The 15,418-nt window shown below is 43.4% G+C and overlaps 1 protein-coding gene across 3 annotated transcripts in view; it reads left to right on the top strand.

Annotated features, from left to right (window-relative positions):
* Positions 1-14,958, top strand: part of ndrg3a (ndrg family member 3a) — a 101,299-nt gene extending 86,341 nt beyond the window's left edge. Inside the window, exons 7-18 of one of the 3 annotated variants that reach the window (XM_063215531.1) lie at positions 393-453; positions 2,790-2,876; positions 3,712-3,768; positions 4,728-4,831; positions 5,539-5,604; positions 5,711-5,762; positions 6,244-6,291; positions 6,771-6,806; positions 7,245-7,296; positions 8,042-8,059; positions 12,426-12,464; positions 13,300-14,958. In XM_063215531.1, the coding sequence (XP_063071601.1) occupies positions 393-453; positions 2,790-2,876; positions 3,712-3,768; positions 4,728-4,831; positions 5,539-5,604; positions 5,711-5,762; positions 6,244-6,291; positions 6,771-6,806; positions 7,245-7,296; positions 8,042-8,059; positions 12,426-12,464; positions 13,300-13,469 (790 nt within the window). In that variant the 3' untranslated portion in view covers positions 13,470-14,958. The remainder of the gene's footprint in view (positions 1-392; positions 454-2,789; positions 2,877-3,711; positions 3,769-4,727; positions 4,832-5,538; positions 5,605-5,710; positions 5,763-6,243; positions 6,292-6,770; positions 6,807-7,244; positions 7,297-8,041; positions 8,060-12,425; positions 12,465-13,299) is intronic. The other 2 variants (XM_063215532.1, XM_063215533.1) reach the window with 2 other exon arrangements.
* The last annotated feature ends 460 nt before the right edge of the window (positions 14,959-15,418 follow it).

Here is a 15,418-nt window from a genome sequence, read left to right as displayed (position 1 = left end):
CGCATAAAAGTACAGCGCTCAGATTAAACCTCTAGGCTTTTTATTGTGGTCATCTGTTACTGACGTTGGTTATGTGTGTGTGCTTGTTTTTACGTGTATATGTGTGTATGTATGTGTGTGCGATGAATGTGGCTGTGGTTGTTTCTCTGTGTGGGTTTATGTGTGTGTCTGTGTTTACGTGTGTGTGTGTGTGTGTGTGTGTGTGTGTGTGTGTGTGTGTGTGTGTGTGTGTGTGTGTGTGTGTGTGTGTGTGTGTGTGTGTGTGTGTGTGTGTGTGTGTGTGTTTGTGTGTGTGTGTGTGTGTGTGTGCGTGCGTGCGTGCATGTGTGTGTTAGTAAATGTGTTTACATCTGTGTATGTGTATGCGTTAACGTCTCCACATCTCTCTACAGGATTAGCAGTGTGATTGGGATCGGTGTTGGAGCGGGAGCGTACATCCTAAGCCGATTCGCTGTGAGTCCCGAACGCCTGCACACACACACACACACTCTCCCACTCCCATAATACAAACACACAGTGTAAATGCATAGTGTACTGTGTAATCCCAGGAATTAAGTTATTATTTCGCCTGTTCTCCCTGACAGGCCTCCGCAGTGGCTTGAGTGAACTTGGTTGTGCTTGTAGTATCATGATTATTTAATCGCTCATGCAGTTATTAATGAGCTGGGGGCCGGGGGGGCTAAGTCAGGTAGAGATGGCTTCCCCTCTCTGCTGTTGGGCAATACAGTACAGGCAGCACCACTAATGAAGTCACTTATTAGTATGAGACCGTTTTTGACACGCACTGTCGTTAGGTTTCGCTTTCTCTTTCTCTTCTTCTACCTCGCTTTCTCTCTCTCTCTATCTCGCTTTCTTTCTCTCTCTCTCTCTCTCTTTCTCTCTCTCTCTATCTCGCTTTCTTTCTCTCTCTCTCTCTCTCTCTCTCTCTCTCTCTCTCTCTCTCTCTCTCTCTCAACACCATTCCATGATGCATTATGTACTAATGAACAGACATTGTGCAAATCAGATTTTACTTGTTTCAATGGATTCGTGTAAACAAGATTATGTTTCAATAATGTACTGTAGCGATATTTAGATTGGAACCATTTTAGCGCTGCTTACCAAATGTTTGCTTTAACGGCTTAAACAGATTTTCTGTGTGTCAAGCACTGAACTCTGAGTGTGCAGCTTAGCATAACAGCTATTAAATGTTAAAGACGGACGGCACATTACAGGCCGTTCATCACTGTCATCAACCACACACAGATTAATATGCACCTATTCTATAATACTCAAATGAATAATGTGCACAGAAACGTATGAAAGTAGACAAGTACAGAAATACACACACTGACGGACATGGACACATATACACATGCATCTCTACACGTGGTTACACACAAATATAGCCATAAACAAGCACCCACATTCACACACTTTTACACAAACAAATACAGCACTGGGAGATGAACTGACGTATTCTTAGACATGCACAAATGCACGGTTCCCACTTTCCCTTCCTGATCGGCATCAACCACGCTGTTTCGCTCTGACACAGCCCCTTTTCCCTCAGTGCTATTTTCTCCACTTCTCCTCTCGTCTCCCCCCACACTCTTTCTCTCTTTTTTCCACTGCTTGGCTATTGTAGTACTGCATCATTCGTCTTCCACCCAGGCAGGGTGCAGTGAAGGAGGGAGGGGCTGGAGGAGGGACAGAGAGAGAGAGGGAGGGAGGGAGGGAGAGAGAGAGGCAGGGAGGGCATTTCTGCTGAAAGATTGATGCAGGAGAGAAAAGGATGAATGGTGCAGACAGAAGCAGCAGCAAGAGCAGCAGAGGTTGCTTGCATCATCCCCTTCTCCCCTCCTCCTCCTCTCCTCTCTTCATCCCTCGTTTCCTCTCTCCCGGCCACACCCTGTCTTTACACATCCATACAAAAAAGGGTAAACATACTGCACAAAAGCTCAATATACACTCTCTTAGTATTATAACAAACAAGATGGAGGAGAGGAGAGAGGGCAGAGAGTGGGCTGATTGCAGTGCGTCACTACACCACACCACACCACACCACACCACACCACACCACACCACACCACACCACACCACACCACACCACACCACACCACACCACACCACACCACACCCAGTGTCTCCTCTGAGAGCCAGGGAGTAATTTATCTCTGAGTGCCTGCCTGCCTGCCTGCCTTGCTGGCCCTCCACCTGGGCCGCGGTGGCAGCGTGTTACAGTGCGATCGTAAATCCTGGTTTGGAAAAAATAAACAGTTTGAGAGATGCTGTATGGACGGAGGGCTGCAGGGAGGGAGTGGCGACTGTGTAAGCTTTAGGGCAGAGCTGGGTTGCATAAGGCAGCAGATCTTCTCCATGTATATTTCATCACCTTGGCTTTTCAGAGACCAGAATGTTCTCTCACTTTTTCTATCACATGCGGTACACACTCTTTATCTTTATCTTTTTTTTTCACCCATCTCGGTCTGTTTCGCCACCTCTCCTTTCTCTCTCTTTTTCTCCGGTCTCTCTGTCTCTCTCACTCCATTTTTTCTTTCTCTCATCCGCTCTCTTTTGCGCTCTGTGTTTTCTCTCTCTCCCCCCTCTCTCTTTTTATCTTTAACTCTGTTCTTTTTCTCACACATTGTGCTTTCTCTCTCTCTGTCTCTCTCTCTCTCTCTCTCTCCCTCCCTCTCCCTCTCTCTCCCTCTCTCTCTCTCTCTCTCTCTCTCTCTCTCTCTCTCTCTCTCTCTCTCTCTCTCTCTCTCTCTCTCTCTCTCTCTCTCTCTCTTCATTTCTCTCTGCAGCTGAACCACCCCTCTCTGATCGAAGGCCTGGTGCTCATTAATGTGGACTCCTGTGCAGAGGGCTGGATCGACTGGGCTGCTTCCAAGGTGAACTGATGAGCTGACAAGCTGACTTCAGACCAGACCTGTGTGTGTTTGTGTGTGAGCGTGCGTGCGTGCGTCTTTGTGTGTGCGTGTGTGTGTGTGTGTGTGTGTGTGTGTGTGTGTGTGTGTGTGTGTGTGTGCGTGCGCACGCGTATGTGCGTGTGTGGCTGTGTGCGTGTGTGTGTGTGTGTGTGTGTGTGTGTGTGTGTGTGTGTGTGTGTGTTTGTGTGTGTGTGTGTGTGTGTGTGTGTGGTTCAGTGTGTGTGTGCTTGCATGTGTGCGTGTGAGTGTGTGTGCGTGCGTTTAAAGACCTTGTGTAGAAACCCCATCCCCTTTTTATTGACGGCAGTATGGCGGTAGTGGATTTGTTTCTCCAAATGCATTCAGTGCTTCCTGGCAGTCAACGCCCAACATCAACAAACAATAACATAAATTATCCTCAGCATATAGATTCTTTTAAGATATGGATATCAACAGTGAGGCTCATACACATGTCAACACAGAGACATTTATAAAAAGTGCAAACATTATCATATTAAAATCCCGTCAGTATACGTATACTGCAGTATTTTAAACAACAGTAAGACTAAAAGACATTTTAACTCAAGATACCATTTACCAATGACACAAAAAATAGGCAGTGACTTAGTATCACTGCACCTTAGACAGTATAGGATAAACAAATCACTCCTGGTCTACTAAAATGTGTAATGTTGTACATAATTAGTTTTAGAGGACTCAAGCTTTTGATTATTGAGTGAGAAGTTACCTCACCATAATGCAAAGGACTATGAGGATATTGACCTCACCTTAATGGTGCCTTGCTTTCCCCACACAGCTCTCCGGCTGGACCAGCAACCTTGTGGACATTGTGATGTCCCACCACTTCAGCACTGTGAGTACTGCTGCTTGATCTACACCACTAGATGCTCAGTTTGTTTCTGTCAGATGGCTTAGTATTAAGAAACATATCAATTTGACCACACACACGACGAGACCATGACAATCAGATCAGGGTACAATGGACTTTCACGAAGGGAGAGAGAGATTGAGAGGCCTAGAGAACATGCTCTTTGCTCGGCTTTTTTACTCTCTCTGTCTCTCCTTTCCACAACAGCCATTTTTAATGAGGAACAGATTAAGGGAAAATTACAGGGGTCACAAAGTTCAGTGGGGAGAACAACTCCTCCAATATGCTTCTTATCTGAGACAACCTTGAAGATGTATCCTCCTAGTCACATAGTTCACTGGAGAAAACTTCAAAAGAAACAATCACAGTAAATCTAAAACAAAGTATTTGTTATGGATATAATTATTTCTACACTTAGCTGTTCGATTCATGAATAATGTTCTCATTTAATGTGCAGCTTGAAATGCAGACAGCCTTTCTCAAGGCAATATTCAATAAGCTGTTATCTATTTCGTGCAACTGTCTAGATTTTTTGAAAAAAGATGATAATGTACTTTTATTCTGAAGGCTGTGTATATTAACTTTACCACAATGCAATATCATAGCCTTGGCAATCAAATTGATAGTCTCCATGCGTCCATGAAAAATCGTTGAACACAACATAAAAGACCATTTTACTAAACAATAATTACAACAGCTTTCTGTGCAATACAATTGAGCACAACAATGTCTTATGATATCTGTGATATCTGACTCTCCTCTGGTTCTTTCTGGTGTGTGTCTGGTGTGTTCAGGAGGAGCTGAAACTAAACTTAACCACAATGCAATATCTTAGCCTTGGGATTCAATTTAAGAACACAACACAAAAGACCAGTTCAATTCTGCGGGAAACACTGTCTGTGATATCTGACTCTCCTCTGGTTCTGGTTCTGGTGTGTGTTCAGGAGGAGCTGACCGACAACCTGGAGCTGATCCAGACCTACCGGCTCCACATCTCACAGGACATCAACCAGGACAACCTGGGCCTCTTCTGCGGCTCCTACAGCAGGTGCGACTTAGCCTGATCATCATTGACGTTCAAATCTCTTCGAGACTTGGTCTGACCTAGAGCATAGCAATTAACATTTCCCAAAGGGCATGGTGGACCCGCCTCCCTTGGTTTGCTTATGGTTGTTTGCTTACTGACAAAGTGGGAGGAGTTCCCGTATTTTCGGGAACTCAGAAAGTACTTGCATTTCTCTTGACCTGACTAGTTACAACGCTGAAAGTGTTGCGTCACGAGGAGGGCACAGCCTGGCTAGGTGCGACTCCCTATAGGGCCAGAATGGAGAACCTTTTTACTTTGAGGGGCCACTTCAAATTCAATTAAGTCCTCCAAGGGCCGTACTATGAACACAAACCAGGATTCACCACTGCACTTTAGGCTTATGTTGACGGCCGTTACCTTTACAACAGACCCCACATTCAGGACAGTACAGGAGAGGAGAGGATAGGGGAGGAGAGGAGAGGAGTTGACAATATACCTCTGCTGTAGCAGTAGTTTCATTTTGACCACAGGAAGAACAGTGCTTCTAATAGAAGATAACTGATGTGTTGTCAATAAAGCAATCAATCAATCAATCAATCAATCAATCATGCGACACATCTGAACTATTGTGACTATTGTGAGCTGAAGTGAAGGGAACAAACTAAATGTAACTAAATGTCAATGTAAGCTAAATAAAATAAACGGGAAATACTGTCATCCTCTTGCAGCCGCCGTGACCTGGAGATCGAGCGGCCAACCGTGGGCCTCAATGAGGACACTGTGAACACACTGACGTAAGTGGCACCTTTGATGAAAAAACACTATGGTGCTTTGGGATTTGTGCATTGGGTTTTCTTTGGTATTGCTCCTCTTTTCTGACCCATCACTCTTGCCGTACAGGTGCCCGGCTCTGCTGGTGGTTGGTGATACGTCCCCTGCTGTGGAGGCTGTGGTAAGCTCCAACATTCATGGCTGACATTGACATGATGCAGCTTGTTTCCTGGCAACTGCCACTGTAATATGTGCATAGTCTCCTTCAAGAAACCATCAGTTGCACTATGTTGGAACCTAAAATTCGAAAAGTTCTCTGGAGAACCTCAACGTTCTGGGAAGAACCTTATTATTCCTCAGAGAACCTTTAGGGGTTCTTCCGCAGTGACAATCAGGGCTATGAATTAACATTTTTCATCTCTAGCCAATTTGGCTAAATCTTACCAGCCACACATACACTCACTAACAGTCAAATTCACAAATAAGTTTTTTACCAGCCAAACTGAATTTTCACCAGCATTTGGCCGAATGGCTGTTGTTAATTTAGAGCCCTGTTGACAATCAAAGGTTCCTCAAAGAACACATGACAAGAGCACATAATAGAAATAGATTGTATGATGTGATTGGCACCTAATTATGCGATATCTTTCCGGTGACAACAGGTGGAATGCAACTCGAGGTTAAACCCAACAAAGACCACTCTTCTGAAGGTGAGAGGGCGGACTGTCTATTAGCTGAAATGGGGCTCTTTCTCTTCTTTGTCTCCATTGTTTAAGCCATTTTAGCCTAAGTGACCTGCAAAAAATTCCTGCTAAATACCTAAGTCCATTTCGGGAAAAGGTGCCCTCAGCCTATTAAAGCCTAAATATCTCAGCTTTTAAATGCAACTCATTTTATGTTTTTGATGTGCTTCAGGGGCTAAGACCATCTAAAAACATTAGAATGTGTTCATTCAGCTCTAGCATACACACATTTTTAATTTAAAAAATCTCAAATCTCATCAAGCTCAATGCTGCGTCTATGTCGCCTAGCATAATGCAGCATATACGCAGCATGCAGCATCAATGGGTTAAGCTTAGTATTCATCTTGGCTTTGCTTGTGCAGTGTAATTTTTTTAATATGCATTTGTAACCTTGTACTGGATTTGTAATGCCTCCGTGTTGACCAGTCTCTTCTTCTCTGCCACAGATGGCTGACTGTGGAGGTCTGCCCCAGGTTGTGCAGGTGAGTGATCATGTCTACACTAGCTACATTCAATTGCACTCGTCTGCAAGACCAGTTTGCACTGAAAGAGAACAAGTTGATTAGATAGAATCGTTATCAGTATGTAGGATAGTGTCATTTGGGGACATACTGTGACCACTTATTTAATGTCCCAAAACCACACATTTGCATCTAGCACAGTTTGTACTAGATAAAGCCGTTTCCTGGAGATTGCACTCTGTCTATTGACATGTGCAAAACCACAAACTGTTGTAGAGGTCATGCATAGTCATTGTTAGTAATATAAAATATAAACCAGACTGATTGAGATTCATTTGTTTTGAGCTTTTTGACTAAATATATTTGCCGTATTTATATACTGTATTAGCCATGGCAGAAGTTAAAAAATGCAAAGCTAGTAAACTTTTTTTTCATCTTCTTCTCCCCTTTCAAATCCAGCCTGGTAAACTGGCCGAAGCTTTCAAATATTTTGTCCAGGGAATGGGCTACAGTAAGTACAAAAACACCAACCTTTTCATTTTCTTTAAAAAAAAACCCTCTCTAATCTGTTGAGCAAAGCGTCTTTTCTTTTAACATGTATCTCTCTGCCCTTCCGTCGAGACAACATTTCTTTAGCCAGGCAGTATTTCTCTCCCAGTGAAAGTGAGTTGAATTATGATGCGTGTGAGAACCAGTTTGGATGTTTTGCTTTGGGGGTCAGTTTGCCCCTTCTCCTCCTCCTCTTTCTCCTCTTTCTCCTCTTTCTCCTCTTTCTCCTCCTCCTCCTCCTCCTCCTCCTCCGTCTTTGTCTGCTGTGCCAATGAAAAGCTCTGGAGCGTGGCCATGGCTGCCTGCCTGCCTGTGTTTAATAGGGCTGTGCTGTTTGTCACTCCTGTCACGGAGCAGGAGTCTGGAGGAGGAGAGCGAGAGCCTCTATAACTTGTCTTGTTTCCTTTCTTTCATCCCTGCAGTGGTCCATAGTCCCAGTTCTCAACCTTTTTTGAGCAAACTCCCCTGGCCTTTACCTTATCCTAAGCCTCCCAACGCCCCCTTTACCTCATGATAAGGCTTTCAACAACCCCCTTAGTGTTAAAAAATGAAATGGACTAATGCCCCCAATGAAAACTAGGCACTCTCAACTGTATCCTTCTCAACGCCCCCCTAGAGCCCCCCAACGTCCCCTGGTGGACTGTAGAGCCCCCGTTGAGAAACACTACTCTATAACTTGTCTTGTTTCCTTTCTCTCGTCTCCGCAGTGGTCCATAGCCCCAGCTGTAAGTATGGGAGAGGAACTCTGGTTCCCTAAAGCATGACCTGCATCCATACAAGCGACATAACAGCTTGTTGTCGTTGCCTGTCGAGAGTGTGTTTTTTAATTATTGTTTTGTTTTTTTGCCTTGTATAGTGTATATACAGTAAAACAGCAGTGTAAGATGTAATTTTCCTTGTGATTCAGCCAGCACTCATCTCTTCAGTCCCCCCATGTGTGAAGTATTGGCCATAGCTGTAAGCATTTTTTTAAAAAAAGAGAGATTACACCTTGTTTTTTATTATTGCACAGATGTGTTTTGTGCAGCATCATCTTTGAAAAATAAAAACTGTGTTCACCATTTGGGCCAGCACCCTCACTAAAATTGACCACATTGAAATTGGCCCCAAAGAAAGTAACCCCTTAGCACAGAGCATATGTTACAACCTTACTGTCACCAAATTTGTAATGGCTATGTTATAATATGTTACTTAAGGCTCACGGTACTGTCATAACAATGATGTTATGATGTAATTGAGTATTTTCAGCAAATAGTGAATAGGCCCCCGGGTGACCCCATCTGCAGTAAGAGGCTAATGTGTGCTGGATCTACTGAGGAGAATTGCATCTTCACTTAACATACTTATTTCTGCAGTGTCAGGCTCTGAAGTGTCCTTAAGTGCATCATGAAAACAAATGATGCAAGAATGAATGACACTGAATGTTTATTTTGTTTCTGCCCATTGGCAAGTGTTGAATGATTGAATGGTGAATGCAGATTTCACAGCCTCTGTTGAAATCAGCCCGTTTTCCCATGGCTTCCATTCATGTCGGATCGAAGCTGAAAGGACTCTGTGCTGGGGTTCCCTGCAGGGTGGGAAGCGTGGGAGGGAGGGGGTTCTGAAGTTTCAGGGCCACAGATAGATGTCCCTTATTGTCCCCTGGGGGGGATTTGCTTTCGCAGTCCATCAAGTCGAAAGTGGAACGCAGCGTACACCAAAACATGTTTTTTTAGGTGCTGGCCACTGCCGTCTTAGAATTGAAGCCAAAGAATAAGTGCCAGACACCCAGACCATCCATGGGCTTTTATGTAAGGGTTAACGTTCGGCGAGAAGGTCGCTACCGTGGAATAGCAGCACGACAGAGAGAATCTTTAGACCCCGACGCGGAGCGGAGGGGTCTTGTTCTCTCTGAAGTGCTGCTATTCCACAAAGCGACCGACTCGCCGAAAGTTAACCCGCTTATTATATGGATATACTTAAATGATTCACACATGCGGGGACATTTCTTTAGACCTATTTAATGTTAAGATTGTTGCTGCGCAAAACAAAACAGTGCCGTTGTGGAACACCGCTAGGCAACAGGTAGGCTAGCCAGGACAACAGGTGTTGTCTATCACAGCAGCTGATTAGAGTGACAAAAGACCGGACACCCTGCGGAGTGATGTGAAACATTCGCTTTAGCCACTGACTTGTATACAAGCCAGTGGCTTTAGTAGTGAACGTCTTGTTGCCATTGACAGCGGTAGCCAGGACAACGGGTGCTGTCTATCACAGCAGCTGATTAGAGTCTTGTTGAAAAGTCGCTTTAGCAGTGAAAAGTCTTGTTGCCATTGACAGCGGTCTGTTATAGACCAACCCGTCCGTTATCGAAAAATAACAGACGTCCGAACGTTGGGGAGCCCCGTTGAAATGAATGGAGCATTCGACAGATGACGTCACAACCATATAATAAATAAAAGTAACCTTATGAAACCTTAAGTCCCTTCATTAACATACTGTTTACACCATAAAACCATTCACAAGCCCCAACATATCAACATCAATTCAAAATATTAACTCCAACATACTGTATAAACACAAACCCAACATACTATATGAAGACATACACAGTATACTATATTAAATACAAACCCGGCATATAAACACTTACCCAACATACTATACCCAACACACAGCACCCAACAACACGAGAAAAAGTAAATAATCATGTAAGTGTAGACCAGGGGTTCCCAACCTTTTCCAACTTGGGGCCCACTTGAAATGTTCTCAAATGTCTGGAGCCCACCTCTGACCCAATAAACAATAAGACTCAATGAAATAGTGAACAGCAACACACACAAATATCATTTTGACCTTTAGAAAATTATTTCAAGGCCCACTTGGAATACCTTCAGGGCCCTCGAGCAGGCCCCGGCCCACAGTTTGATTATCACTGGTATAGGCCACACACCATGAGACAGTAGGCCTACAGGACAACCACAAAAAAAACACCAGACAACTAGACACAAGTGACACATTCAACGGGTGGGCCTGAGGATGTGGTGCCTAATACATTTTACTGTGTTAATTCAACAGAAAGTCGAGGTAGCCCCTTAATGCACGCCATACCTCCAGTGGTACGCTGTAATAGTGTTTGAAAAGTTAACTACCATAGTATTACAATACTATGACCTGACAAAGGGCCTTTAGTAATGCACTACAACTTGGTCATTGCCATTCTGGTAACAGCAAATGTATAACGCCGTGTCTTAACGAGTTAAACCCTCTTCCAGCTGGTCCAACTCTCTAAGTGTTGAATGAATGCCCTGCATTGGGTTGGAGGGAGGGGAAGGGGTACGGGTGGCTCTGTAGATCCCTACTGGGATGGAGAGGCTGCTGGAGAAATGTCAATTGGAGATTAGTGATTAGGGGATTAAAGGTCAAAGCATGAGGTGCTTGTGTTGCAACAATTACATTTCTAATACAGTCTGATCATATGATATAATATATTGTTATATTATATTACAAGATATGAATGCAAATAACACTATTAATAAGTACTAAGTAGTAAAAACATTATGTATTGGTATCACTGTTTTATTACTTATTATCTGAAGATGCTAGTTTATCACCTTTCAGTGAGACATGGCATGTGTTGGTATCTCATCACATTTTCATCCTCAACTTTAGCCCTTAGTTCTCACCAGAGGGGGATCCATATCATTCAATCTACACAGAACCACTATGAGAACAAGATGTTTCTTAGTTATCACGGTTGGAATCATTGCTCAGCTCTTTCTGCGGCCAGTGTGAGATTTTTTTCCCTCATATGTGAGTGTACACTGGCAGCTAAATTTACCAGTAATTGACATGCAGTGTGACAGTTGTTTCCGGCTCATCGCCCTTCTCTGATGAGGAAGTAAAAATTGATGCCAATTCTTAGGAAAAGATAGAAGCTTTTTCAAGTCTGTTTTAACTTTGTCTCTCTTCCTCAAGTTATAATTCTGGCAGTTTACGAAATGTATCTCAGCTGTCTCCGTTCAAGGAACGTGAGAAGAACTGATACATGCCACACTTAATTAGGGTCACGCCTGGATTCCCACCAAAGTGGCTGATAACAGGGTGGGCGTGGCCTAGTGGTTAGGGAGGTAAATCAGAGGGTTGCAGTTTCGAACCCCACCCCTACCTCTCCATACACCTGTATCCATGGCTGAAGTGCCCCTGAGCAAGGCCCCTAACCCCACATTGCTCTAGGGACTGCAACCAATACCTTGTAATGAAATGTAAGTCGCTTTGGATAAAAAAAAGTGTCAGTTAAGTGTAAGTGTATAACAGGACAATCTTTTGATGTTTTAGCTTCCTTCAAAGGGGTTTGAGAGGAATGCCTATGGTGTGTGGGCCCGTTCACATGAACACAGTACATGATGACTTCAGTGGGCTACCTGGCATTGAAATGGGTTGTTAGATTTTTCAGCCTTTTAAATATCCTTTACTGTAATAACTGTACAGTTCAGCTCAGCCTTTTTCAACATCAAGTTTTAGCTTTTAATGATATTTGCTGTTTTTGCAAAAGACAGTCCTTTTCCATTTGAGTTTCACTTCTGTGCCAGGTTGATGTTGAATGTCAGCGTGGTTTATACAGCCTTTAGACAGTGTACTGAAAAAAAGACCTGATATTTCCTCTTTCTTAGCGTAGCTAGACTTCTTGTTTTATATTATTAAGAAACATAGCGGTCCTTTCCTCTCCTCTCTACACACTGCAGTGAAGGGGATATGTTACCCTGCCTGACTTCAAAACCAGTTACCAACCATGCTCTGACTACAATACCAAAGAACCAGACTTGTTGGCATGAAAGTCAGTGCACACCCACAATGATGGTCACACCACACACACGCATACATACACACACAGGCACATGTGCTATCATGCACACACACATTCACACACGGACATGCGTGGACATCCTATTGTCACACCTTGTGTGTTTCTTTTCCCCTCATCTCAGTGTGTTAGAGGCTAAGCATGTCTTCACCTCTTCATCACTCTGTCTGTCTCCCTCCATCCTCTCTTGTTCTTCTTCTTCTTCTTCTTCTTCCCTGTCTGCATCCCTACCCCTGCCATGCAAACAGTCCCCTCTCCACTGTTCAGCCACCTCAGCAACGAATCAGGTACCAGCATTTTAAGGAATGCCACCCTAAGTGGCCAATCAGATTGTTGCCAGCTTTTCTGCTTCCTATTCAATCATTCAACCGTGTAATAAACAAGCCTGGTCGTGAACAAGTTTATATGTATGCATTTTTAAGTATTGTAGATGCAATTTTATCTCATTTTCCAATTTCACTTTTTAGTTTTTGCAGGCTTTGTGTTGGCATGAGTTATATGTGACGCTTATGTTTATGTTCTTCTGTATGAAGTGCAAAGTTCATTTTTTGTTGATGTTGTTGATGTGTTATTTCTGCTTGCATGAAACCTGCTGTTTTTTGCTATCGGAACTATTTCTCAAATGTAGACTATCAGTGCTTATAGTGAGTGGTGGCCGTTGCATGCAAGGAGCATTTGATGAAGTGTTTCTGCTGCTGCTGCTGCTGCTGCTGCTGCTGCTGCAGTGACTCTGTGTGATCTCAGTGATATGGGAGAGCAATGATGAGATTGTGCTCTAGCTAATAACATAAATAGCAACTTCTTGACAGTTGCACAACTTTGTTATCGGCACAAGATCCCATTTCGTGGCAGAATGCTGTCCAAGGTCATTGCTCTTCCTATGACACAGCCGAACAGGGTCTCAAAACATTTATGAAGATTAATCTATCTCTGTATCCTTCTGTTTTTTTCTTACCTCTATATTACTCTCTACCCCCTCTCTTTTACTTCTCTCTACCTCTCTCTGTCTCTGTCTCTGTCTCTGTCTCTTTTTCTCTCTCTCTCTCTCTCTCTCTCTCTCTCTCTCTCTCTCTCTCTCTCTCTCTCTCTCTCTCTCTCTCTCTCCTCCTCACCCCTTCTCAGTGCCCTCCGCCGGCATGACACGTCTGGGCCGTTCGCGTACCACCTCCTCCTCCAGCATCACCTCCATGGACAGCAGCCGTATGCGCAGCCTCAACAGCCCCCTGGATGGCCCCACCGGCGGGGTCCTGGACAACCAGAGCAGGCCCCAGACCATGGAGGTCTCCTGCTAGGCTAGGCTAGGCTAGGCTAGGCTATCAGGCCTCTTGTCCCGCCTCGTGCTGTCCCCCCACTCCCCTGCCTGCCTGCCTCTCAGCGGGCCGTGCGATGCCCTGGGTCCCCCTCCTCTCCCCTCTTCCTTCCACCATCCCCACCTTTTCAAGTGGTTGTGTGCTTCTTCCTTACCTGGGCTCCCACACCTCCCCCACCTCCCCCATGGCAAGGGTCTATTTAATGTGATGAAAAACCTGATAATATAATCCATAAAAATGCGTACAAATATGACTATATACACACACACACACAGATAATATGGGGACTGGTTGAAGAACAGTAATAAAAAAATATATATATATATTATGTATAGGAGGAGACAGTATATGTATACGGTATATATGCACAGCCACACATACATACAAAACACATGCACATATCACACAAAAACAAACATGTACACAAACACATACACAAAGGGTCTTATGTGCATCCTCCACCAAATAACTCCATGCCTAATTCTACATCGCTGTGTGCATGTTATCAGTCAGTCAGTTGTCATTTATGACTGTTTTAAAATTTGTTTTTAAACGTTCCTTTTTTATTTACTGCTGTGTTGTCTGGTCTTGTCCGAGACTTGTTGTTCCTTTTTTTCTTCTCTGTTTGCCCTTTTTGTTATTAGTGATGGTCTTCCATTCACCTCTCACCTCTGTGTTTTAAAAGACGAAAAAAAGTGCTCTATGAAATAGTCAAAGGTAATGCACAGATATAGGTGTTTTTACAAGCGCATTTTACACATTTAAACACTCTCACGTTTATTTCTGTGGCAAAAACGGCTAGCGTGCTCTGTGACAAGCTTAATTTGATAAAAACAAGTTCCTGTTTCCTGTTGTCCGTTTGCTAGTAACACTCACCACAGTTATACGTAGATACTGTATGAACATGCTGCATTTCCTGTTGTTGTACAATGTTTAGACCACTTGCTCAAAAGAGTTCACTGAGCTATGAGTGTTCTTTAGCTGCAGTTTTCAGTGTTGATAGTGATACTACCATAGACAGTAGTGATTCTTTCAACAACTGTGGCCTGCATGCAGAAGTCTCTTCTGACCTGCAACACGGTCACCACCTAACGTGGACCACATCACAACAGGCTACTGTATGAGGAATGTAACCCTTGTTTTCTTGACTTACAACAGCAAAAAACATGTCTGAAAAACAAAACGGTAGCAGAGCCACTGAAAATTCACCCGCTAACATCTTTTTGCATTCCACTGTTTCACTCTGTTTCTTATGTCATTATGTTGCCAGTCTTTCACGTTGATTGTTTTGTCTGTTTCAGATTTTATTTATCAGTGGAATACAATTGTGTCTCTTGAGCTGGATGTATATAAGGAAAAAAAGTCACCTAGATGAGCCTGTAGCAAATGTGTTTGATGCCAGTGATGCTTCTCACTGTCTGCTGATTGACTCATTTATACTATACTTACTACTGAATAAAAAGTTAGGCCATGAAAACATGCCTTGTTTTTTCTGTCTGGGGTATTTGGTATTTTGGTATTTTATTTGGATACCAATTAGCTGATAACCCATCAGCTACTCTTCCTGGGGTCCACACAGAACATGTAACAAACAAAACATACAAGACTACAGATATAAAGGTAGTCATTTTCAATTTGCATGTGGACAGAATTTAGGCCCTTGCCAACTAGAGACACAACATGACACAACTTGTTTTTAATCAGCTTCTATCTGCATGCAAATATACACACATATACATAGTAGATACATACAGTGTACTGTACATACATACACACATACAAACGTTTGCATACATCAAACATAAATCTGAAGTATAGCTGTAATGGAAACTGAATTTGAATTCAGGTTGACCTCCAACCTGTAAAAAGTGGCCTCAAAACATGATGCATTGACAGGATGCAGTGCTCACAACAGGTTTTGGTTTGCAAGG

This window comes from Engraulis encrasicolus, chromosome 14, assembly GCF_034702125.1.
Source record: "Engraulis encrasicolus isolate BLACKSEA-1 chromosome 14, IST_EnEncr_1.0, whole genome shotgun sequence".
In the NCBI taxonomy this organism is placed as follows: Eukaryota; Metazoa; Chordata; class Actinopteri; order Clupeiformes; family Engraulidae; genus Engraulis; species Engraulis encrasicolus.
This window is presented reverse-complemented; position numbering and strand designations above follow the sequence as displayed.